This window comes from Syngnathus leptorhynchus, chromosome 4, assembly GCF_054491065.1.
Source record: "Syngnathus leptorhynchus isolate UIUO chromosome 4, UIUO_Slep, whole genome shotgun sequence".
Taxonomy (NCBI): Eukaryota; Metazoa; Chordata; class Actinopteri; order Syngnathiformes; family Syngnathidae; genus Syngnathus; species Syngnathus leptorhynchus.
In genome coordinates, this window is record NC_141198.1 from 7809303 (window position 1) to 7834642 (window position 25340).

Below are 25340 nucleotides of genomic sequence, written 5' to 3' on the forward strand. Positions count from 1 at the left end.
GCCTTTCTATTAATATGAAAACAGATAGAGAAAATCTCATAATTGAATTCTACTTTGGTATGAACCACATGTATTTGTTGGAGACAAATACCTCCCTCCTCTACAGTGCAGTGCACTAGACAAATACTAACTGCTCCCTTTAAATCTGAGCAACTTTCATTGGGGCCGGCCGGTGGGTGGTGTTTCCAAACTACCTTCTAAACCACATCCAGTGCGGCGACTGGATGGGTGCCAGGCCACATCTGGAGCTCATTGCAGCTGACGCCACACAGCACAAGGAGATGGGGTGTTGGGGGGCAGATGGGGTGGTGTTGGGGGTGTTCTAGCTCAGAGGACTTTGCCAAGAGTGCTGTTTACACTCAGTGACGAATTCTTCCTCGCACACAGCCAAGAAGCACGATCACCCAACTCGAATGAGTGAGCCTTTTTCCACCCAAATCAGTGAATCATTCAGCATTCATTACGTTTTGAAGAAATAGCTCATTTTGCTTTTTAAAATTAGCTGTTGTCTTCACTGGCTCACCTGCTGGTTGATGTTATGCCAGGTGATATTATCAGATGTGCTACATACAAATGTGGCACGTGAAAACAGTCCGAAATGCTACTCTGTTTCTAACAGCTGTTTTTAACTCATCCTCATATGTTGACATGTCGCTTTTTGGGATGTGGACAATGAAAAGGTGTGATTTTTTTAATGCCTTTAGCTCTGAGAACTTTCATGTCATGTGGAGACAGAGGGAGGACTCCACAAGATGAGGAATTTGGATTACAGCTCTGTTTAGTGAGATTTATTTGGAAAGCAATGAAACTTCCTGGCCCGGGAACCCACTTCCACCATAATGAGCCCAAGTTTAAGCAGGAATGGATGTTATTTTCATCCAAAATAGATGGCGGTCTGTTTGCAATTCTTGGGTGGATTTGGAACTTGTATATAAAAGAAACAAAACAAAAACAAAAAACAGAATGAGGTGGGAAATGAAAGTCATTTTACATTTTTACAGTGTGGAGATTAAATTTAATGCTGCTAGTTCATGTACCTACAATGCCTCAGTACTACTGTGCATGGCTGTAAACTTGTTTTCCATGATTTAAGGATGGTCTGCACCTTTTTTGAATGATCTTTTCAGTAGCTCAAGCCTTCCAGCTGCCCTGGGAGAGCTGCCTTGGCAGAGCTGGACCCTCCTGTCTTCATCTGGAGTAATCAGGTAAAAATCTGGCAGATGGGTACACATTAAGGATTCAGTATCAGAGATTGGCATGGAGGTCTGTCTTATGCATGTGTCTCATCTGCATAAGAGAATTGAAGTGGGAGTCCGGGTGCCGGGTGAGGGCGTGTAGGGATATAATCAAATCTGTGGGAGCTGCTTTTCGGAGATGAAGCATAATCCAATTTGGACCCTCTATCTTGTCATCCTCTGTTTGAAGTGTTGCTACATGTCTTTGACTTGCCAAGTAAGCAAGTGATAAGAACCAAAGGTCCAGTGACTGCTTCATGGATCATAGGCTTGTTGCATCCTCATGTGGTCCAAAATGGCAACAAGAAAAAACTACACGAGAGAAACTTTCATTACAAACAGGTTTCCTCGTGAATAAAATTGCAATCATCTTACCTGTGGTTTTGTCATTGGTACGTATATTTGAGAAGGGAGTTTATTTTTCTTTTAACTTTTTACATTGGGCTGATTGCTTGGGTGGATGGTTTGTTGTTATTGATTATGGAGATGTAATCTCCTCAAAAGCAAGGCCAGACAAGCAAGTCATAAACTATACCATATGAGCCAGAGGACAATAATGAGGCTTTTGAGATCTACATCCTATCACAGCACATGAACCATTAGAAAACCCATTTCAAACTTGGCAGAAGTATGCAATGGGATACTTTGTATTTTCATTCTAACATAATTTTGCACATTTTTCTTTTCCAAAGCCATCATATAACGTTTATGTTTTGGGTGCTCCATGTACTGTACACAGATGGGGAGATGTTAAGCCCATTTGAGGGCTCTCCGAAATAACATAAACCAGAACCGTTTTCTTCCCCAGCCTGATCTATCAAACAGCTTTCATTAATGACTTGCAGCATACAGCTTCAAGGGGCCTTTCTTTGTGCAGAAAACGCCAATTAGAACATACCATATACAGCATATCACATAAAAGGAAAACTTCACTTTTGATCCCAATTTCCTCTTTTTGTTATTTTTTATTATGCCGTCATATGGGACTAGGGTGTTGTTGGAACTTGAGGAATGATTCATGCAGGTGATGAGATGAGATGACACCAATGTTAAAACAATCAGTATCAAATCAAGCTTTAGTGCAATATTGACTCTGTATAGGATTTACAAACATTACAGAAAATTACATCATACTGTCAAAATCTTAAAAATGGGAGTGTTTCAAAATGTGTGCTCCAAATTTTTCCTGTAAAATTTTGTAACATGTGTTGTGAAATTAAGGGAGTCAACCAACGTCACAACATCTGTCACGTTGGGGAACGGATTGTGTTAGACTTTTGGTGACTGACTCACAAAACCTAACAACATTTCTAGTATGGACGGAATCCATTACAGGCACGTACGTGACCTAAGACAACCTAATCAAAGCAAAAATAAATTAAGGAGTCAACCAACGTCACAACACATCTATCATGTCAGGAAACTGATTTTGTTAGACTTTTGCGGACTGACAAACAAAACCTTACAACATTTCTAGTATGGATTAAAATGATACAATGTAGCTGGAAAAACAGCATCACTTTAATTTGAGGGTATTTATATCCAAATCAGGAGAACAGTGTAAAAATCATAACATGCTGATGTTGTGCGCTGAAAACAAAAGTGAAGGAAAAATTCCCAAAGAACAAGCAGAAACGGAAGACCCGCGCAATTTAAGCAGCACCAGGGATGAAACCTAGCGTCTGGTGATGTCTCTGCGTTCCAGACTTCAGACTGTAACTGACTTCAAAGAGATTGAAACCAAGTATTAAAATGTCAAGTTTGACTTATGATTGTTAATATGTCCCATTACTTTTGGGCTCTCAATGGTGGGAGTCATACTATACAAATACTATGCAAACTGTTGTAATTCCAATACACCATTATTTGAATGTAAATACCTTCAAATTAAACCTGAAGGTCAGCAGTTAAATGAAGTCTCATTTCAAATCCATCACAGTGGTGTTTAGAGCCCAAAAGTTAAGAATCGTATCAATGTCTCATTATTTATGGACATCACTGGATGTCAGCAACAACAACAACAACATAACTACAAAGTCAGTACTTTGTTGTTTAGTGTGAATAATCAGGCAACATTACACGTTCTAATTGAACAAGTTGGTTACGCTGATGAAGAAGAAGAACTATACAGGCACGTCGTCCCTCTATCAGCAGGTGCCCGACACACACTGGTCCATTCATATGCGCATTCCTATCTCTCCACTCGCAGTTCAGCTGGTTCCTCCCGGCCACTCAGGACAGGGGCGGACGCACACAAAGGGTCTTCAATCTGCCTCAGACAACAGGCAGCATAAAGACCCGGAAAACCACAACAGCGTTGTGTCAAAGACCAAGCTGGGGGTGGCGAGCCTGGGCAGGGGGGGGTGGGGTGGGCTATGTAGGACAGGGCCACTGCTGATGGATGGATGAGGGTTGAGCTCAAGCAATGGATTGGAAGACGAGGGTGAGGGCTTTGTGTATAAAAGGAGAACATTTGTACTTGCCCATTAACAATGGAATGCAAACACAAGAACGGACAATGAGGCATCCTTTTGGGGTGATGCGGAAGCTGCTAGGAAAATGATGATGCAAAGCATCCTGAGGACAGATATTGTTTACACTACCTGTTGGCCGATTCTCTGTGTACTTTCGTGGTGAGCTGTGGTCAAATTTACCTTCCGTTTACTTTTGCATTAAGTATTCTTGGCTTTTCACAATGTCTGGCATGTTTCACAAAACAGAAAAGGAGTGAGCTGTGACCAAGAAATGCCCCACCTCACCCTAAATTAAATAGACTGTGTTAAAAGAGAATTGCTAAAGCAGAAGTTCAAATGATTTCGAATCAATCATACCACTGTAGCAATGGATAAGAAAAAATACAAATGAAAAGAAAAAGTAAAAAGAAAATTCAGGGGTTGACTTCCTCTTTAACCATGGGAGACATATTGTCCTGGTAACCTCTCGACAGTAGGTCTGGAAAAAGGTATCTAGTAGTGTCATGCCTTTTTTTTTAGTGCTAGAGTGAATTCCATTCTTTGTCATGCCCGATCATCAATAAGAAATGCAGTATCCAACATCTCTACCATAACCCAAACAAAGTCACCTCAATATATGGATGCCCATAAGATTGCACAGAGTGAATGTTGTGCACATGATGAAAAGCTGCCACGTCTTAAAGTCCACATCTGCTTCATTGTTATTTAATTACGCTACCAAGATGGTGTTCATGTGCTTTACAGCAATCAATCAGTTATAATCTGTGACATGAAGTCAAAGGCTTTCAAAGGCACCAGTCAAAAGACTTTTGATCAGACTGTGCTGACTTGGTAGATATTCCAAAATGACAAGTGTTTGAAATGATGCCAAAACATGAGATCTATCCACGAGCCTAAAAAAAGCTTTTTGCATTACTGCTTTGAGCAAGACGTTGAGGAAAGTGCTGTTTATTTGTGCGGGTGAGACATATTGCTCAGAAATATTTCCACCAATGCTCATCACATTCAGTGAAGATTTATTTTAGCATCTGCCTACACTTATTAACCCCTAGAGGCGATTCAAGTATCAGAGGTTTAGGGGTGCCAAGCCCCTGTCGGGGGCAAGTTAAATATCACAGAACTTAATGCCATCTAATTCCCACATTTATGAAAGGAAAAAGCACAATACTGTTTTGGAAAGTTTGCGAAATTTGCTGAAGTTTCTCTAAACATCGCACTACAGCAAAAGAGAAGTGGATTGAATTTATAAACCAAATATATTTAAAGGGGAAGAACTCGTTTTGATCACCTCTGCTAAAATTGCCTACATACCTTTCTCATAGATATTACTTATGTTACTTATAAAGTTTATTTGAGAGTTATCGTTTATTTCAATCGTCTTTTGTGGGTAATGTATACTAGCAAATAGAAATGCAATGCAAAACAATATCCTATTACAAGCATGAGCGTTGGGGTTCAATGCCTACAATGCAAAGTGTGAAGAGCCGCAGAGGTGCAAAGGATGGCAGGGAGAGCCAGGTTTCTTCCAACCCTCCAGCGGTGTCAAAATCGGAATAACAGCCCGAAGAGTCGATAACCTGAACTTCAAAATAAAGCAATGTAAACTACCTTTTTTACGAACCGATTGAGTAGGAGCGCCTGTGGCTAAAGCCAGACTGTGGAGTGTTTTTACTTTACGAACATGAATTCCCCAACACTTGATAACGTACAAAACATTAACACATTTCTCCCCAAATGCAGACTTTATCCTTGACCTATCGTCGTGTTTATTTAATATTTGTTTTATTTTTACAGCGCTGCAGTTTTGTAGGGTTATTTTAGAAACTGTGGATAGCTTCATTAAAAATAGTCTAAACATTTGTTGCGAATACGTCAGTTGATTTCAACGTGGTGTAGCAGACGCTTCACGAGATAATTTTCAATCCCCCCCCCCCCCTTTGGTTTTACGATCTGCTTTTATTTGCGAACTACAAACCGGAAATGACCACTGTTCCTTTTTTAGTTTGCTATCTAGGATATATGCCCATCCACTCGTCTGAAATTTAAGGGGGAGGTTTGGATTTGCACGGATTCCCGTTCTTGAACATTTTTTTTCCCAGCAGGACTAGTCCCAATAACTTTTTAGAATCTACTCTTTTCATGCGAGGAAATATAACAAACAACAAGTGATTTGATCAACTTTGGTCTTTTTTTCCTCCCTGGAGGTGAGAAGACTGCGATTTATCGCGAGTGAAGACGCTGAGATCAATGGACGACCGAATTACTAAAGTTTGGCAACATTGTTTGTGTTAGCATCGTTTAAAGAATACCAGTGGAAATCAAATCCTGGCTGTATCCCACGATACATCTATCAGTTCAAATCCGTTTCATCCTCCGGAAGTTTTGTTCCGCTTTTCCCTCTGGTCTTTAGTCTGGCACGCACGCGATTTTCCTTGGCCAAGTTTGGGAAAATATGCGCGACCTTGTTAGCTAAACTTCCACAGTTGCGACCAAAGTGAGTGTTGCAGCTTCCACTCATTACGTGTGGATATTCTCCATTTTTGGAGGTACCTTTTCTCCCTCCAATCTGAGCTAAGGAGTGTTCTTATCAGATTTATCAGACGCTGGCTGGCCCGCCAGTAAGGTGAGCTTCTTCTTTTCTATTTTCCCCAAACACGTTTTTATTGTATGTTGACGTGCTGTGGGGTTAGCATTGTTCTCCCGCTGCAATTTGAGATCCTGCCGATAAGGGAATTTTCTTCACAAGGAATACACTAATGAATTATTTCCTTATACCCTGGACACTTCTCTCTTTCTCCTATTTTTTTTTTTACAGCTCTTACAAGAATTATATGCATTTATATACGTAAACACTTAAACACTACAGACTTGTTTAAGTTTCCTGACATATCTTTGTGTTATTGTTAACACATTGCAAAGAAATGCAACAAAGTGATCATAATCAATACATTAGTTATCTTTGCATTTTAAATAGAGTAAAAGGGCCCATGTCTTAATATAGTGCAACGAAATCAGGGTGCATCTCTTAGTTTGTGTTGTTCCCCAAAAATCACAATTAAAATAACATAAAACCTATCCCAAGACAATAGTAACATTTCGAAATAGCCACTAGACACAATGTTATTACCCTATCTAAATTCATCTATCCAGTACCGATAAGTCAATAAATTCAGTTGCTGCTATTCTGTTTTTCCAGCTACATTGTATCATTTCAATGTGCTTCAGTTGTTTGTCTTCCTTGTTTTTGTATTTATTTTTGCTTTGATTAGTTTGTCTTAGGTCACGTACCAGTAATGGATTTTGTCCATACTGAAAACGTAAGGTTTTGTTAGTCCGTCACCAAAATTCTTCAGTTCAATCAGTTCCCTGACGTGACAGATGTGACAGATGTGTAATGACGTTGGTTGACTCCTTTTATTTCTCACCACATTTTCCCGTAAAATCGAATCACTCCTATTTTTACGATTTTGATGGTATCATGTAATTTTCTGTAATGTTTTTAAATGTTACTGGACATTGTCAATATTGCACTTGTGTGAATTGGATATTGCAGTATCTATCCAACAAACCGCTATTCAATCGTTCAACTTCAGCCCTACTACTTGTCCACTTTCTCCATTGACTACCTATTAATAATGTTTTTATTTTTAACTTTCCATATAGAAATCCAAACATCCTATGCTCTAGGCTCACAGTGAAAGGAATTTGGGATGTAAATGTGAAGCGAATGGCAATGTGTCAAGAAGCTTGACACTGATTGTTTTTACATTGAAGTGTCATGGAATGCTGACGATAAACCACATCTGCATTGTGAGTCTGTCAGGGGAAACTTTTGTTTTTGCACAAGTCAAGTGTCTATCTTTGCTTCAGTAAAACGATCTGATACTCTGTCGCTCAACTGAAAGAGTAGAGATAACTGAGAAAAGGAATTAGGCAGTTGAAAGTTTTTATGATTTATGGATGACAATGAACACCAATTATGGTGTAGGCCTTGTTGCTTATGGGTTAGGCCTGTAACTTTTAGCTTTGTCAGATTTCTGTTGTTTTCATTTCATGATCTGTTATAAAGAAACCCTTCTGTAGGACTTTGTAAAGAAGAAAAATCCAATCTTTTTGTGTGTTAAAAACATTTATTAGCAGTATATCTGTGGTCACTCAAATATTTCTTGGCTTAAGAGGAAACTATAGATATTTAATTTTGTTTTTGTTTATGTAATGTAACGGATGTCAATTATTAGCAGATTTTTGACTTTAAAGAAAAATAGATGTTTTGTTTTTGTCAATGCAATTGAATTGGCGTCAATTATTCTCAGATTTTCTTTGTGGCCAGGCCCTGTCCTTATCTCCGATGAAATGTGGAGGTCCACTCTACTGTGCTATACTTTATTGAAGTGATTTGAGGGGATGTTTCATTTCACTTTTTTTGTCTTTTCCAGCCAGCTGATACTCAATTAACAAAATATACATAATTTTGTGTTTAAGTGTTTGAAAGTTAAAAAGCAAATTCCATAAACCAAAATTCTCATTGGATATAGATTGCTTTGGCAAGAGTTTGCTAATTTTGGACTTTATAAATTGGTTAATAATTCAGATGGTGTTTGCCAAACCAAGTTGGAGAGCCTATGCTGAGTGTGTATGCATAGTAAAACACACTTTAGTTTGACTCCTGCTCTCATGGCGACTGAGAATGACAGAGCTTTGTGTCATACTTTGGACAAGCGACTTCCTCCTTCTCACTGCCTGGTCGCTGTAGTGCCAAGGGAACAGGGACCATGCGGACTTGCCGCAGAAGCACTTTCTTGGAACCATCCCAAAGAGTGAGTCACATCTTACGTAGCCACAATGACCAAGCTTCTTCATCACCCTTGGTTCCCTATGGGCCAGCTCAGCTGCTGGAAGAGTGAAGTGTTCTCGGAAAGTGAAATGAATTGCTGTAGGGGGGAACAGAGTGCCTTTTTGGGAGATAAACATTCATTGGTGATTAACACTCAAAAGAAACCGCATCTGCATCAGAACATTGCTCTGGGTAAACAAATAAAACCAATTAGGGTTTTGGACTCACATGTGACGTTATTTGTTGTTTTCCTGTTAGCTTACTGAGATACTCACCGCCGGGGATGCTCCGATCGATCGGTGACTAATCGTCGGCTGCTGATCGTAACTTTTGATCACTACAAAAATGCATAAGAAAGTTGGAAATCACACATAATGTTGATCCTTCAACTGTGAGACAATGTCCACGTTAGTAATTTAGTTGTGCTGTGCTGACTGTGCACCAGAACGAAGATTCCTGCGTCAAACCTGCGTCAAACCTCAAGGTCGATTCGATTTGTATTAATCGTGCAGCCTTAATAGAAATGTAACCGTTTTTTTATTCAGATTAATTTATTGGTACTCACAGCAAAATGATTTGAATTATTTTTTTAAACAAAGAACTTTTGTTTCCAGCTCTCTCTGCTGTTGTTGGACATCCCCGCAAATTTTATCTGTGTGTTTTGTTGTTGTTTTTTTGCCAAGTCAGTGTAGGGGAGCAAATTGTCATTGAGGTTCTTGGTGTTGGACCAAAACCAAATGTTGGGTAATAGATCTTGAAGTGTGGAAATGATGTCTCTCTACAACGGTGTCACATGACACGCTGTAGTTTTTTGTTCTTTAACAGATTCCTCAAGGGGGTAGGGGCAAGTGTTAATCTCTAAGGCCAGATGCTTGGGGGTGATGATGCAAGCAGATGTGCATGTGGAGGGGTCAGTCACAGTGCTCCATTTTGCAGGACATAGTTGGTAAAAATGTCTTGAGAAAATACGATGACAAACTTCATGAGTTTATATTCTGTGGTTACTCAAAGGTTTTGAAAAGAAAACATTGAAGTCCATCAAACTACCAAGATATTTGGCCTATGCAAGACTGACTGACTGCATTTCTCATCAGTGTTTATGAAGAATAAGGCCGTAGTGTTTTAGTACCTCCCTGAACTTTGCACACATTCCGAGTATTTTTCTCTACTATAACATTCTCATTTTTTGTCACTTCTTGTCCTCTGTTACTTTTTTGCTCCCTGCAGAGTTGTAGTTTTAAGACACTCGGAATGCTCACACATTTGTGCTCCTGTTTTCCGCAGTTTAAATCTACAAATGACCTGCTGCTGATGCCCCAAAGTTCTGAATGGAGTTCTTGTCGCAGAAAAGCCACCAATTGTAGCTCCCTCAACAGGATGCTGATGAGGCCAAGTGTACTTGTCTTTCTGGCTTTCTTTGCCCAGGTTTTAAGGACACAGTGCCGCCCCGCCATTCCTGATGAAGGTAGGTTTGTGGGATAACCCCACACACACTTTGATTTTTGTATTTGTCGACTTGATTGAAGTAAACTCCCAAGATTTCAAATGTGATTAAAAAGCATTCGTGAAGTGACAGGTATGCACACAAAGCACGACGTCACGTGGTACAGTGTTAACGAAAGTAAATAGAGGCCCATGGTTAAAAGCTCATCTCATTTCTCTATTTGCAACATCCTTGCTCAAGGTCAACCGATAAGCGATATGAGCTGCCGATATTTTTTACTATTGTTAGTGCCGATATCGCCAAGTTTTGTGGTTTATATAGTTAATATATTTTCAAAATAAAGTGTAAAAGATCCAATATCATTCACTGATGTGGTGTTTGTTAACAGATTGCTTACTCGTTAGCAAGAATCAATCAATCAATATGATCGGTTCAGCATTGTAATCAGAATAATGAAGCAAGAGGGGCTCTCCAGGGCCCTAAAATAAACTTCTGAAGGTTGCATTGAAACCAACGGTGGGACATGGTGAAGTAAATGAGTCCCATCTGCGGCTCAAGGGCAGCCCTCCCACAATTTCAGCTCATGTTGTTCATCGTAAAAAAAGAAAAATCACTGAATGCATGAATTCACTGAAGTTATTCATCAATGCCTTACTTTCTAAGAGGAAAATGGAAGAACAATGCTGTGCTACTCTGGGCCATAATTAGAAATGAGGTTTTGAGGGAATGATTTTCTTCCAGGTAAGCTGCAGCATAACTTCCTATTTACGTGGGGAAGTGTGAGACGCTCCTCAGTTCTTATTCACCAAATGGCTAGGTATTATCTATGCGCCTCTGTGCTTTTGCTACTGCCCCCCCATTGACTTAAGCTTGGGAATGCTTCACTTTTCTCCACTTCCCTACTGGGTGACGGATGGCTTCAGCTGTCGACAAACAATCACAGCAGAAGCATTTGGTTTCATTCCTTTGTCTTGAGAAGGGAAACAAAATAGTTGCATGGTAGTATCTCGTACCATAAACACATTTTTTTTTTTTATGAGTCTTGGGGCTTTATGTTGCGACGCTCACATAAGAAAAGGCTTTTCCATGATCAAATGAAATACACTGATTACCTCCAGAGGTCACTTGTATGTTCAATGATTACAGATGATAAGAAATGTGCTTAGGTTGAACATTACTGTATTATTGGTTGCAGTTGCTCTTTTTCATTTTTTTTGCTGCAGTATTTAAACCAATGTTTTTTAATTTGTGCTGTTCATTGGATGCTTTGCAAAGAATTGCTTCTTGAAATATAAGGTTTTATTCTTAATGGAAGTGAATGCTCATATTCTGCATGTACAATGGAACCTTGGTTCAAGAAAGGCCAGTTTATGAACAAATATTATCCAATATATTATGAAACATTGGTCAAGTAGAATTTTTAACGCCGTGTCAAAGACAGGATCAGTCTGTCAATGCTGAAGGACAGAGAGAGCAAGGGTCCTCGCACCAGGAGACACCATTATTGAACCCACCTGAACGCAGCTGTGAAAGGTTACCACTGCATCATCCTCATGCCAGAGAAAATACGTAAGCATGGAGATGGTGGAAGTCCTGAGAGTAGTGGAGCCAAGATTGTCCGTACACCTACCAGCACTTGCGGCAACTCTCCAGAATTCCATGTATGGAGTTGTATGGCGCCTGAAGAAGGAAATCCCCAACTCCCACATCCTATCATATCAGTATCGCAATCCGAGTCCCTGGTTCACTACAACACCAGAGCTGGAAAAAAACATTTGGAGGGAAATTGGACTTGTATTACATAGAAATCTGTAAGGGTTCATGTGACTAACATTTCTCCTGAAGTCCACATATTTTATATACTTTCTTCTGCCGTTTATCCGAAAAGAGGTGCTTTAAGTCCAACTTTTACATTTACATTTTACATACTTGTATCCAGTCGTTTGACTTGGCAGCAACGGTGAGCACATGACACAAAAGTCGTCACTCGAGTTATATTTGAACATTTTCTATAGTGGAGAATGAGTTTACTTACATATTCACTCCAATGGCTGTTTTTTTTTTTTTTTCTCCTTCTTTTTTTGGTGTCCTTTCCTACATAAACAATGAAATAATGCTAATCTGCATTTTCAAGCGAGCGCACTAAATCTTTTTACCTCCATCTTAGACACGACCCCAAAATGATGCCACATTGTTTACAAACGCCTAGAGAGAAGCACTACAATCTGTTGTGGTTCCAACGGCATCCACACTCACACCTCCCGGCTACCAGGGGTCCGGTGGCATAGTCCACTCCTTGCAGTGCACGAAGGTTCTGAGGCTGAAACTGTTTAATTCTATTGACATTTATTTTTAATGTGAGAAACAGAACAAATTAGTGCTTTATCCAAGGTTCCACTGTACTTTTAAGACTTTTATTGACCAGTGAAAAACAATTTGTCTGATTTTAACGTTTGGTTGGTCTCCTAACTTGATTGAAGGAGAATCCTTAGCAAAATAAAATGTTGAACCAATTTATTCACGACTATTTTGACTCCCGTGACTTGTAGTAAACTGTTGATAGCTTTGAAATCTTGATTGTAAGGACAATCCTTTCGTAAGGTACTTACTACTTATAGTAATATAGTATAGTATAGTAAATATAATTAGAGCAATAAAACGCTGAAGTAATCCGTTTCGTTTTTGAGCTGCCGATTTGACTTTGTGGTGTGAAGCTAAATGTTGTTCAGCTCGTTTTGAATGATAATAGAAAAGCTTAAAGTTGAACTTTGCCATGCACAGAAATCCTCGTCGCTCCCAATTGTTAATCCATGCTAATTGTCATCAGCTAATTTAGCAGTGAAAGGGTCGCTCCACTGGAGAGCTTTCATGAAAAAGTTTTTATTTGAATTTTGGGGGACTTGCTAATGGCCATTGTGCTATTCTTGTGCTTCCTGCATGTCCTGCCTTTTGTCTCGAATCAGTCCCTTCTACTTATTGCCCGCCTTTTCAATCTCTTGTGGTTGCTTAACAGAGTACCACTACAGAGCCCTGACCAGCCAGCAGATTTTGCTGCATTTAGCCATCACTTTAGTGCAAGCAGGAAATCCCAGAAGTCATTCATGCAGCATATTGCTTCCTATCGCATAGCCAGAGTGTGTTCCAACGACTGGCGCCAACTCTTCCTTTCACACCAGTGAACTTTTTTTTGGACCTCTCATTGTAAGCTTGTCAGCATGCTTACATCTTCACAGAAATTCCTTCAAGGATTTCAGTTATTAGGCTGATTTTAAACGATGTCAATCATTGTCTCACCAAATAGTTAGAAGAACAGTCCAGATCTTTAATCTAGTTCAATCCAATCATAGCGGCGGCAGGAGGCTTCACGGAGATCAAAAATGCTCATATCCAACATAAATATTCACTAAGCTTCATACTTGACTTAGGGCGAAGAGTTGAAAGCAGATTCCTGTTGCGTTTTGAGTTCATGAAATTTCTACATGAGACTTTTTTTCTTTTTTTTTTTAAGTTAGGTGCGTTTTCACATAGTTTGTGTTACACTCGATGCTATTGTCCCTCAAGCACAAGTGTTCTGGACTGTGGGCTACAATAAAACAACACCTATTTTTTTTTTTTTTTTTTTTTACAACTTTTCTGGGCGTTTTATGATGTCTGCTGCCAGATTAACAGATGGTATGTTGACACAGTTTTATCAGTGGCATCTCCGTTTAGAGGGCAGTAACAGAAACACATCGAATGGCCCTCACACTAAGCAGAAGAGTTTGCTTATGCTTTGGAAGGCATGTTCGTTGGATCACAATAAATGTCTGCTTTGGACTCTTTGGTTGTGTTTCTGAGGAGAAAGTTGATCCTACCCCCTGGCCCCTTTTCCTGCTGGGATTAAGGGCCTGTCAGACATATGCGATCCAGGAAATACCTTTACTAGGCCCAAGCGCAGTCACCATAGCAACTGCTAGTAGAACCTGCCACTGCAGGCCCTCACTTGTGCGCGCTCATGTGTACATGCTAACTCTTTTGGGCTTCCTGGCTACTATTGTGAGGAGGACTTTGTTAGATGGTTGGGAGGGGGTTGTTGTTCTACTTTAATATGTGCTTGTTGTGATGAGGTATGCTTTTAATGACTTTCTTACTAGCTACTAGTCTTTTCTGACAAAGTATGCATTTGGTATCATACAAAAGACTACAAGGTGCCTTTAAAAAATGTTCGCCATGTTTGTTGAGTGGCAATATCAGAAAGGTTGCCCAGTGACGCTTCTTACCTTTCTAAACAAACAACACCATTGTGACTGTGTGTCAACATAATTCGGTTACTCCCTCCCTCCTGGGCTATGTAGTAATTTGGAACAAGGGGGGCTCAGGTGTCCTGCTCTGTGACTCCTTCATTCCTGTAATTGAATTTCACCTTCCTTTCCCTGGTGGCTCCTCGCCTGTATGCCGATCGAGCCCCATTTAGGAGGCAATTTAATTTGGGGAAGAGGCACCGCGGGCCTGGTGCCAGAAGGAAATTGGGGAAGGTCTTTTCAAGTGTCTCTTGGTTATTGCCGTATGATTAAAGTACATTTTTCAAATGGACGACCTCATTTTTGCGTGGTGTCTGACTGTTTCAGGAAGTCACCATCAGTTGTATTGATTCTGTGGATTTGGAGCATTTTTTTTGCCTGATGCTGGTTATTTCATTTTTTTATTGTTTATTTTTGGGAAATAATAACATAAGATGAACTGCTAAATCAAATACCATTTCCTGTCATTACACTTAGTTGCCCTGGAAACGCAAGCGGAGCTTTTCACCCTCTATCTTGGGGATCGTCTGGACCTAAGTTGCTTCACCAAGGACTCCCTCCATGCTGTCAACTGGACCAAAGACCACGTGGTCGTAGTGGATGGAGAACACACGCACATACGCAATGGCCAGCTGGAGATCGAGACAGTGGAGCTGGCGGACTCTGGCATCTACGCATGCATGACCTTGGGCAACCACAGTGTCTTTTTCAACGTCACAGGTATATACATGAAACAGCAACCAGAAATAGTCATGCAATCATTGACAGTGCACTAAAATGCCCAAAACAAAATACTTCTATTCAAACAGTTGACACTTCGGGCTCGTCTGAGGACGAAGATGAGGATGAAGAATCTTCTTCGGAGGAAGCAAAATTATTAGGCAGTCAAAAGCTACTTCGTGAGTTGCCTGAATTCTGTCTACCTTACAAGTGCTGCTGTATTGGCTAATCATCTTTACACATGGGAATTCACACGTTGAAAAACTTTCTTGAGGGTTCGTGTGTGAGAAAATCACTCTGACATGTACATTTGAGACTCACGCAAAGCTTTATCTGTCATTTTAAGAATACAATTCAAATATTGATCAGCTTTCAAAAACTTTGAGTATTGTAACCTTTGTTTTATTTGATCTAAAGTTCTCTATTTCCGTGTTGTAGCAATGGCTCCACAGTGGGCTCACCCAGAAAAAATGGAGAAAAAGCTCCATGCTGTCCCTGCCAGCAAGACTGTCAGATTCCGCTGTCAGGCCAGTGGCAACCCAACACCTACACTAAAATGGTACAAGAATGGAAAGGAGTTCAAGAAAGACCATCGAATCGGAGGTTTTAAGGTCAGAATTGTTTTTCCAAGGCTATTGATCATCATCATCATTTGATCTTCTATAATTTATAAGTCTAACCTCGTTTGACATGTCGTTACATGTTCTGGAAGTTCAAACAGGGGTCCTCCTCACAGGACATCAGTAACTCAGTCGTATGTATTTTGATCGTTCTAATGTACATAGTAACTCAGTGACCCGGATCCCACTCCACACAGAGCAAACACAGAGCACATCCTTTATCCAAGCAAGCTGAATTCATAATTGTTTCACTGTTGGTCAAGTGGGAGTTTGCACTATTCAAGATAAGACAACTGTCTCCAATTTCCTATCGAAGCAACTGCCAGATATTTTCTGAATTTCACGTCATAGCGCCACATTACCAGTATTTAGATCACAAAGGGTCAAGTACATGTTAAAGGTTTTTGAAATTCAGCCATTCACTTTTTCAAACATGAAGTTTGTTTTTAAACGGCGCTTTTGTTATAGTCTCGTAATGACCTGTGCAGTATTCGTCATCCAGTAGCATCTGCATATTTTTCCATTTACACATTTCGAGAAAAGGAATGACACCCGCCTCCTCTTCCTTCCCCTTAATGTCTGCTATTTCTAATAAAGAATGATATAGGCTGGTTTAGCCTATATCTAAGTCGAAGTCTTCTTCCTTCCCAGCTGGGACACATTTAGGAGTTTCCTCTCAGCTGCCTGTTCCCTGCCTCTTTGCCCAGCCTACAACAACCAGGCAGCACACCTTGCCATCTGGCTGCTGCTTTTGCTTTCTTTCTCTCTTTCTTTCTTTTTTTTTTTTTTAATCATGCTGCAAAGTTCCACATTGGTGGTTCAGGATGTCTCTCATCTCACTCACGCTTGCTTTGATTGCCAGACTTCTATTGTTCATATTCTGTATATCGTGTGCTTTGAGACGTGCTGCAAGAAGAGAATAATATGGACCACATGTCTGAAGTCAAGCACGACACATCTGGCAGCAGGCAGCTGGATTCCCTCTTGTGTTGGCTAAATGAGGGAAAACGCATGGCTCAGTCTCTGTACGATGCATGTTTGATGTTGCCATTGCCTTGGAGGTCTGTTAGCTAATCACGCAGTCCTGGTCTTGGCAGATTTATGAAAAAAAAATTATTGCTCGAAATGAAGCAGGATCCAAAAAAAAAACATTCTTGTTTTGTCTAATTGGCTTAGTTGTAAACAAATACACAGCCTCAGGGCAAATGTATGATATAAGTAGCGGTATTTACGTGTTTTCCTTGTGATGCATCGAGACTCAAAACAATCCATGTAATCTTACAATCGTACATCTTCGGAAGTACTGTTTTTATAGTATTTCCTCTTCAAAAGAACTTCCTGAAGATTTTCACTATTCTCTTGACTGGCTTTCCTATCACTTTTTTATGGATTCTTGATAGAACAGGAAAATCTAAAACATTAGTTGAATTACATTCCTGTGGATGAAACTCTTTTCTCCAATACCTAGGTTCGTGACCATGTTTGGACCATCATCATGGAATCTGTAGTGCCCTCAGACAAGGGAAACTATACCTGTGTGGTGGAAAACCAATATGGAAGCATCAATCACACCTACCAGCTGGATGTTGTCGGTAGGACATGTTTCTTAAAATGATTTACAACAGAGTTTCTTTCCTTTTTCAAGGGTAAAGATTTTTTTCAACTAGAACCTAACAATACATTGACACGGCTAAATGTTGCGCTCAACCTTTATTGACCGGCACAAAAGTTAGTTGCACTATTTTATACCACATCACATTGAATGTATAGATTCTGTGATTTTATAGATTCAGCTCTCTTACTTTTTCTTTTTGTAGGTGTAAATAACTTTATAGTTTTAAGAATATTGAACACTTGCATTGAAATGTTGAATAATGGATTTTTAACTTGGCTAGTTTGGAAATTAAAAAAATACAATAGACATGGGATTTATTAGCAAAAAAATCATCAAGCAAAAACACTGAACAAAAATATAATTGCAAAATGAGATGTACTTATCCACATATTTACATGGTTTGATGTTTTGCCTGTGTTGCAGAGCGCTCTCCACACAGGCCCATCCTGCAGGCTGGTCTGCCCGCTAATCGCACCGCAGTGGTGGGCAGTGATGTAGAGTTTGAGTGCAAGGTCTTCAGCGACCCTCAGCCTCACATCCAGTGGTTAAAGCACATCGAGGTCAACGGGAGTCGTGTCGGTGCAGACGGCTTACCGTATGTCCGTATCCTCAAGGTAGGAGCTCACTCTGATTGACTTTCCTTCGATCTCTCACACTACTGTTTTAATTTTGCTGCAGCAGCTAAATGTGTAAAAGGATCAAGCCTATTGAATTGTTCAAAAGTGATCTCGATGAAATACCTCCAAGACATGCGAGTTCTGTGTTTCGAGCTGCACATGACATTGTTTTACTTCCAGCATTCTGGGGTCAATAGTTCGGATGCTCAGTTGCTGACCCTCTCCAATGTGACTGAGGAGGACAGTGGACAATATATATGTAAAGTGTCCAATTATATAGGAGAGGCCAATCAGTCGGCCTGGCTGACTGTCACCAGATTTGAGCCCACAGGTAAACATCACGCAGCTGTACAGGACTACACAGAAGAGACACTTCCAAGACCACCTGGATAAATTAGGGCCGTACAACAGGAGACACCCTCAGCTGTTTCTCTCCTCCCACCCTCCCTCCATTTCCTCCCACCCGCTCTCCTGCCTCAGTGCTCCTGACTGTAAATGACGCTATGGAAAATTCCCAGCAGAACAGTTGAAAGTGTTTAGTCTCAGGTTTACATTGGACCTATTTTCAAACCTCACTCCTTCCTCTGCCTCTACCTACAGTCCCTTTGGCATCTTTTGCAAATTGTGCTCCCTTGCCCTTTGACATGCTCACACTCTTCACTCTGTGTGTAGACTCCCTTTGGTTTTTCTTTGCTAGCCTCCTTTTTCCACAAACGTTCTAGTTGCTTGTCTACTGCTCACTGTCCACAGACAGGAATGTGTGCCCCAGTGTGAGTGTGATCTGTTCTGCTGCGGAGTTTTCCATGTTGCCCATCTTGTGCATGGGGAGATGAAAGTGAGGTATTCAACATGGTGATGGGTTGGGTTTAGGCAACCAGATTCAACCTAACTAGCTATTCCACTAACAGATTCTTGTCTTGGGGGGGGGGGGTTCTCCCCGACAGGTCCTTGACTGTGGCTTTAAGTCATTCCTTTTTGGGCAAATGGTGTTTGATGTAGGAAGAGGAAACTCTCCTTTGTACTTTTCTCTTTCAGAATTCTTTACTCATGGTTCCCTTCTTTCTATTGGGCCTCTTGTTGGGTCTACTTCCTTTATTTTCTAGACCGCTGGCCTTAACACCACGGACAAGGAAATGGAAGTCCTGCAACTGAGAAATGTGTCTTTTGATGACGCTGGGGAGTATACCTGCTTGGCGGGAAATTCTATCGGGTTCTCTCATCACTCTGCATGGTTGACAGTGTTTGAAGGTATCAGTGGTTCTGCCTCGCCCTCCCCAAATTCCCCTCATTTTCCTTTACCTTCAGCCTGTCTGTCTTCACATTTGTCAGAATTTGAAACAAATGAAATTCTGTCCAAATGTGAGGGGGGACAAACGTAGTAGTTCACTTCCTTTCCCTCAGCACGGCTCCTTCCTTAACGTGCGCCTCGCTGCGCTTACATGAGAATGCCAAACAACTCACAAACTACCTCAAAACTTGTCTGGGGAAAATGAAAAATGTGGACTAAATAATGCAAACGACAATTTAAAAATATGGCGGTAAAGAAATGAAGAATTCTTTTTGGCTTTAGCCAGATTTATTTTCAAATGGGTAGTTTGGCATCTCTGAACTGTCTGAATCTTTAATAGATGTTTGATTTTCTTTGACAAGCGCTTTAAATGACACGTATACCTTGTGTCATTTCCTGCTGCGAGTCCTCCGGCCGGCTCTGATAATTGCCTCTCTGTACTGTGTGTGTGTCTCGTTCCTCTGTGTCGGAATGGGCATTTGTCCAATTATCAAGCTGCTTGTCAGTCAGCCTCTTAACACAAGTGCAGCTCACTTGTGCAATGCTGGTGTTGGTGATGGGTGTAGCAGCACACTTGGTTTGAGATGCAAAGCACATCAGTAGTGCTATGTTAGACAAGATTCTTATACACACACACATTTATATAAGAATTTAAACTATGCAATATATAGATGTGCAGTGCAGTCCCATCCCAAGCTAATGTGTGCTTCATTGTGGGTTACTGGGTGTAAATACATCTTTGATGCTCCTTTTAATGAATGGGAGGATAAAAACAAGATCTCATTAAGTTTCAATTCTATATTTATTTCCTTTTAATTCCATGCTTATATTGGCTCTTTCATAAAGAATAACAATGCACAACATGTTTAGTGAAAATCACACCTGTAATTAAACAACATGTGAGCTTATGCCTTGTGGCACTAGAACATTTAAGTTATGCATGTCCCTGTGTGTGCGTGCGTGTATTTGTGTGAAGCGTGCATGCATAGCCTAAGCATTGTGTGTGACAACCTTGGCCTGGTTTTGGCCTCGCCCTCTTTAAATGTTAATTGGGTTATAACTGCTAAAATTCAAATGTTCTAATACTAAAACCAAAAAGTTGGCTTTTTGCGGTTTACTTAAAATATCTGTAGTTTAATATGCCCGTTCCAGTGACGATAAAGTCACATTTTCAGTGTTTTCGAGGAGTGCTGTCAAAGCGTCTGTTTTTAGACACAATAGCTTGATTGGATGTTTGTGTTTGTGGTGATGTGTGAAAGTGCTAATGAGCATGTTTCAACAATTATGTACAGGTCATATTTAACAGTTGATGTTACTACTCCCCATGTATAGCCATGCCACACTACCCTCCGGCCAACCACACGTATCTGGAGGTTGTCATCTACTGTGTGGGCTTCTTCTTCATCGCTGTCATGATTGCCATCGTAATTATTGTGAAGATTCGCACTTCCTCCAAGAAGAGTGACTTCAACAGTCAGCTGGCTGTGCACAAGCTGGCTAAAAGCATCCCTCTGCGGAAACAGGTAACAGAAAGTAGATAGGGGGTTTGGAACATTATTACCCTTTCCCACTCCTTTCTCTCACAATATCCCTTTTGCTCATATCTGTATGAGTGTGTGTCTATGCTTTAAATCTACTAAAAGCATGCTTCCATAGATATTGTCAAGAGTCCAAGTGTATCAGGTAGGTATCGTGTTTTTCTTAAACTAGTGGTACAAGTTAGTCAACAAGGTCTAAACAGCAAAAATATTTGTTTTGTTTCCCACTGCTCTTGTCTAAATTAGTTTAGGCAGTCATCTGTGTCTGTTTCCCTATGAGGGGAGTAATGTCAGGCTTCTTCATCTCAGGTGTCCGTGGACTCAAGTTCCTCCATCCACTCTGGTGTGATGTTGGTTCGACCATCTCGACTTTCCTCCAGCGGCTCTCCAATGTTGTCAGGGGTGTCTGAGTATGAACTACCGCAAGATCCCCGTTGGGAGCTTCCTCGTGATCGGTATGTGCATAAGATGTCTTTACTGAAAGTACGATTGGTCTAAAAACACAAGGCACCGACCACATGAATCAGTGGTGTGAAAGAAAATCGGAATCAGTGTATGGACGTAATTGCATGTAGCCTTCTTTTTAAATGTCATTCTTGCAGACTTGTTCTCGGAAAGCCCCTGGGCGAAGGCTGCTTCGGTCAGGTGGTGATGGGAGAGGCACTGGGTCTTGACAAAGAGAAGCCAAGTCGTGTGACAAAGGTTGCAGTGAAAATGTTGAAGTGTAAGTAAGCCCCTCTTTTACCACTTTGTATTATCTGTGTCATCGGTTGGAATATATATCTCGAATTAGTGCAGCAGCCGCAGACCTCTGTGCCTGTTGGATCACTAACAGTAAACAACAGTTCAATTGACCGTGATGAGGATTCAACAAAAGAAGCATTCTTTGTCTTGAATCCGAGCATGAGATGTCTAAGAGCTTGCTATGCTGCTTGTTTCAAAGAATGTCCCATTCTTTTCAAGAATATGGCCTTAATGTCATCTGTTTGTGATGCCCTCCAGCTGATGCCACAGAGAAAGATTTGTCAGACCTGATTTCAGAGATGGAAATGATGAAGATTATTGGCAAACACAAGAACATCATCAATTTGCTGGGAGCCTGCACACAAGATGGTAAGAGTCATTGCTGGCATTGAAATGTACTTTGATTAATAATTGGCTCGTATCTATATTTATTTGCCTGATTTGTGAGAATGTACACGTTATGGATGTGCTTATTGACAAAATAGTTCTAATTGATAGAATGAATCAGAAAGCGGTTTAAATCAACAGATATGATGGATATGAAAACAACAACTATTTCCAGTCATCATTTTGCCCATTTTTCTGCAGGTCCTTTGTACGTGATTGTGGAGTTTGCGTCCAAGGGCAATTTGAGGGAGTTTTTGCATGCACGGCGCCCTCCAGGCATGGAGTACTGTTACAACCCAGACCAAGTTCCTGTCGAGAACATGTCCATCAAAGACCTGGTGTCTTGTGCCTATCAAGTGGCCCGAGGCATGGCGTACCTGGCTTCCAAAAAGGTAATACAAGCCCGACCTGATCAGTCGAAAGAAACAGCATTTACGTGCTCAAACCTCATCATAATGTATAATAACCACCCCATTGGCATCACTATAGTGCATCCACAGAGATCTCGCTGCTCGTAATGTTTTGGTAACTGAAGACAATGTGATGAAAATAGCTGATTTTGGCTTGGCAAGAGACATACACCACATTGATTACTACAAGAAGACCACCAATGTAAGTAGTTTCATCAGTTTGGAGAAACACATTTGAATTTGATGAGCAAAAATAACTGTAAGGCACATGTTTTTTTTTCTCCCCCCCCACAGGGTCGTTTACCGGTCAAATGGATGGCTCCTGAAGCACTGTTTGATCGAATATATACACACCAAAGTGATGTGTGGGTATCATATCGCTGTGTTTTCTTTATTCTGTCCCGCTGCAATATGGTGAAAACTCTTGAGTTCCTGTGCTTGTCTGCAGCTGGTCATTTGGCGTTCTACTTTGGGAAATCTTTACTCTGGGAGGCTCTCCATACCCCGGCGTCCCTGTGGAAGAGCTGTTTAAGCTGCTGAAGGAAGGTCACCGCATGGACAAACCCTCCACTTGCACCCAAGAGCTGTAAGGAAATTATGATTTCATCTGGCATTTTACCCTGGAATGTTTGCAACAGATCCAAAAACTGTAGAAAATGTGGGACCTTTACTGGTTGCCTGAGGTTATGTGTTGGTCTCTGTTAGTCTGGTGGTTGTAGTTTGTTACAAAGTCACTTAATCAGCGTGTACAACAGTTTTAGTGGAACCATCTATTAACCATTGCATTTTAGGTAGAAGCTACAGATTGAGGAATTTATTACTATTTGCCCTTTGAGACACTTTATAATAGTGCACCCCAGAATCAAAATCTAAAATCAGCAAACAAATGAACAAACTGCTATTTTAACTGCTTTACACAGTGAAAAGCCTCATTTGTGAAAAAACAAGTCTTCAAAAACAATGACACGCCCCCTCCCGTGAATTCACTGCCATTCAAAAGATACTTAAATTTCCTTTGAGCAGATGTTATGACGGCAACTATTTACATACAGGAGGTTAACAGGACAAGATCTAAAAGTGGACTATTTAAGGTCAGTCTGTTAACTCTGACAGGTACATGATGATGAGAGACTGCTGGCTTGCCGTGCCCTCCCAGAGGCCAACTTTCAAGCAGCTCGTCGAGGACTTGGATCGTTGTCTTGCCATGACGTCCAACCAGGTCAGTCCTTTCCTCATCAAGGGTGGGAGCAGCGGCCATGTGTGTTGTGGAAACAAAGGTTTTCATTGTGAGTCTTTCCCGCATGCAGGAGTATTTAGAGCTGTCCGTGCCCTTGGATCAATACTCCCCCAACTACCTTGACACCCGCAGCTCCACTTGTTCTTCTGGCGAGGACTCTGTCTTCTCCCACGATGCTGGTGCGGAGGAACCCTGCCTCCCAAAGCTCCCTCCCCATTCCAACGGAGCGGCCATCAAGAAACGCTGATACCTCATCACCAGTCTGAAAAACATTGACATTTCTTCCACTCCCTGCCTCATGCGGTTGTGGACTCTTCTTCCCTAAAATTCCCAAAGATAAAGCTAAGGACCGCCGCTGCTTGGTGAGACAGGAGCTGAGAGACACCTCAGAAAACTTGTTGGATCTCAAGGACTGCAGAGCGCAGCTATTTCCCGATACTGGTGGTACGGTGTTTACCGGGGCACTTTCTTTTATCAAGAGTGGAAGTCTGTTGTCACGGTGTCGAAAATGGGTTTCCCATTCCTATGCAGGACAGGGCCTTTTTTATTCATTCAGTTCATCGGGATAACATTTTTGCTTTAAAGACTAAATACTAAGGAACTAGGACCATGGTACATTGCGCCATTCAATATGTCTTGTAAATATTGCTAGAAAAATATAAATATATATGTATGTATATACCGTGCATGTATGTGTGTATGTACGTACATACATACTTAGACTATACTCTTATTTTTGTCTCTGTAATAGATTTTACTTTTGTAAAAGGGTTGATGGACCCATTCTTGAGTATAGTCCACAGGGGAGATATCACATGACTGTTTTTTTCCCCCCCAGAATTGATTGCCCTCATTTTATATTATAACCATCAATACAAAATAGAGTATTTTTTTTATTTCTTTAACATGCTTTTCAATATTACATCATGCATATCAGTGTACCAGTGATATTTGCAGGTGCTCCATTCCAAACCATGAATATCAGTGTAACTGATTGTGTACGTGAGTAAACTGAATTTTATACATCTTGCCCAACTGTCAACATGTAGTTCCTGCTTATAAAAGCCACCCTAATTAGCTTCAGTAAATGTCATGCACTTCCTCTGTGCATGCATGTTGTGTAATAGACATTCATTTTACTGTATAAGCTTTAACCATGACGTTCATCTTCTGCCAAATAACTTCTGATGATGAGATGTGGAACACTCATCCTCATAAATGGATAACATGAAATAAATTGCTTTTTTAAAAAAATATATAAACGCTGTTAAAGGATGAACTGAAGTCCGTGTGTGTGTGTGTATATTATATATTAATATATATATATATTATATATTATATATATAGATATATATATATAGTCACACAGAATAGTGTCGATTCCCCTCGAGTTGCTGATTAGATTTGAAAATGTGCTGCTGACATCAGCAGACGTGTGGGATCCATGGCCATGGTACGCAGTAAACATGATTTATGGTCATGTGAATGGCTTGACAAGTGTTAGCGCTACACCTCCTTCCATCAACCACACCAACCTTGATGCTTGTATCACTGGTCTGGCTTCCTGCCATAGACTGATGCATTACCTGGCTTGCAATCTCCATGCAGCCTGTTGTAGCAAGCCACACTATGCGGGCAGCAGTTAACCTTTTTTAAAAGCCAGCTCTTGATAGTTGGGGTCAGTGCAGATGACCCTCGATGTGTGATACGTTTTAGCAGATGAAGCTAACACTTGGATCTTGAAGACAATTATGTTTTAAAATCAATCACTCAGGTTACAGTACATGGTGGCTACCAGTGGACGCTATAAGAGTCAGACAAACACATGACCTCATTGTTTTGGGGGTGAAATGTTTTCCACGCCTGGAAACGGGGAGCAATAAAAGTCCCCTGTGCG

General features: G+C 40.7%; 1 protein-coding gene across 8 annotated transcripts; it reads left to right on the top strand.

The window, feature by feature from the left end:
- Nucleotides 1-5684: 5684 nt before the first annotated feature.
- On the top strand, nucleotides 5685-24473 carry fgfr1a (fibroblast growth factor receptor 1a). 8 transcript variants are annotated; one of them, XM_085909370.1, is made up of 19 exons: nucleotides 5685-6332; nucleotides 9828-10008; nucleotides 14745-14987; nucleotides 15077-15166; nucleotides 15426-15598; nucleotides 15700-15741; nucleotides 17076-17199; nucleotides 17646-17836; nucleotides 18020-18170; nucleotides 20460-20656; nucleotides 20975-21120; nucleotides 21268-21389; nucleotides 21668-21778; nucleotides 21998-22188; nucleotides 22286-22408; nucleotides 22501-22571; nucleotides 22655-22792; nucleotides 23320-23425; nucleotides 23514-24473. In XM_085909370.1, the coding sequence occupies exons 2-19, from the start codon at nucleotides 9855-9857 to the stop codon at nucleotides 23688-23690; spliced, it is 2550 nt and encodes an 849-aa protein (XP_085765496.1). In that variant the 5' UTR covers nucleotides 5685-6332; nucleotides 9828-9854; the 3' UTR covers nucleotides 23691-24473. The 8 variants fall into 8 exon arrangements, with proteins under 8 accessions (XP_085765496.1, XP_085765498.1, XP_085765500.1 ...); XM_085909372.1 differs by having other exon boundaries at nucleotides 5686-6332; nucleotides 20460-20650; XM_085909371.1 differs by lacking the exon at nucleotides 18020-18170 and adding an exon at nucleotides 18943-19087 and having other exon boundaries at nucleotides 5689-6332.
- The last annotated feature ends 867 nt before the right edge of the window (nucleotides 24474-25340 follow it).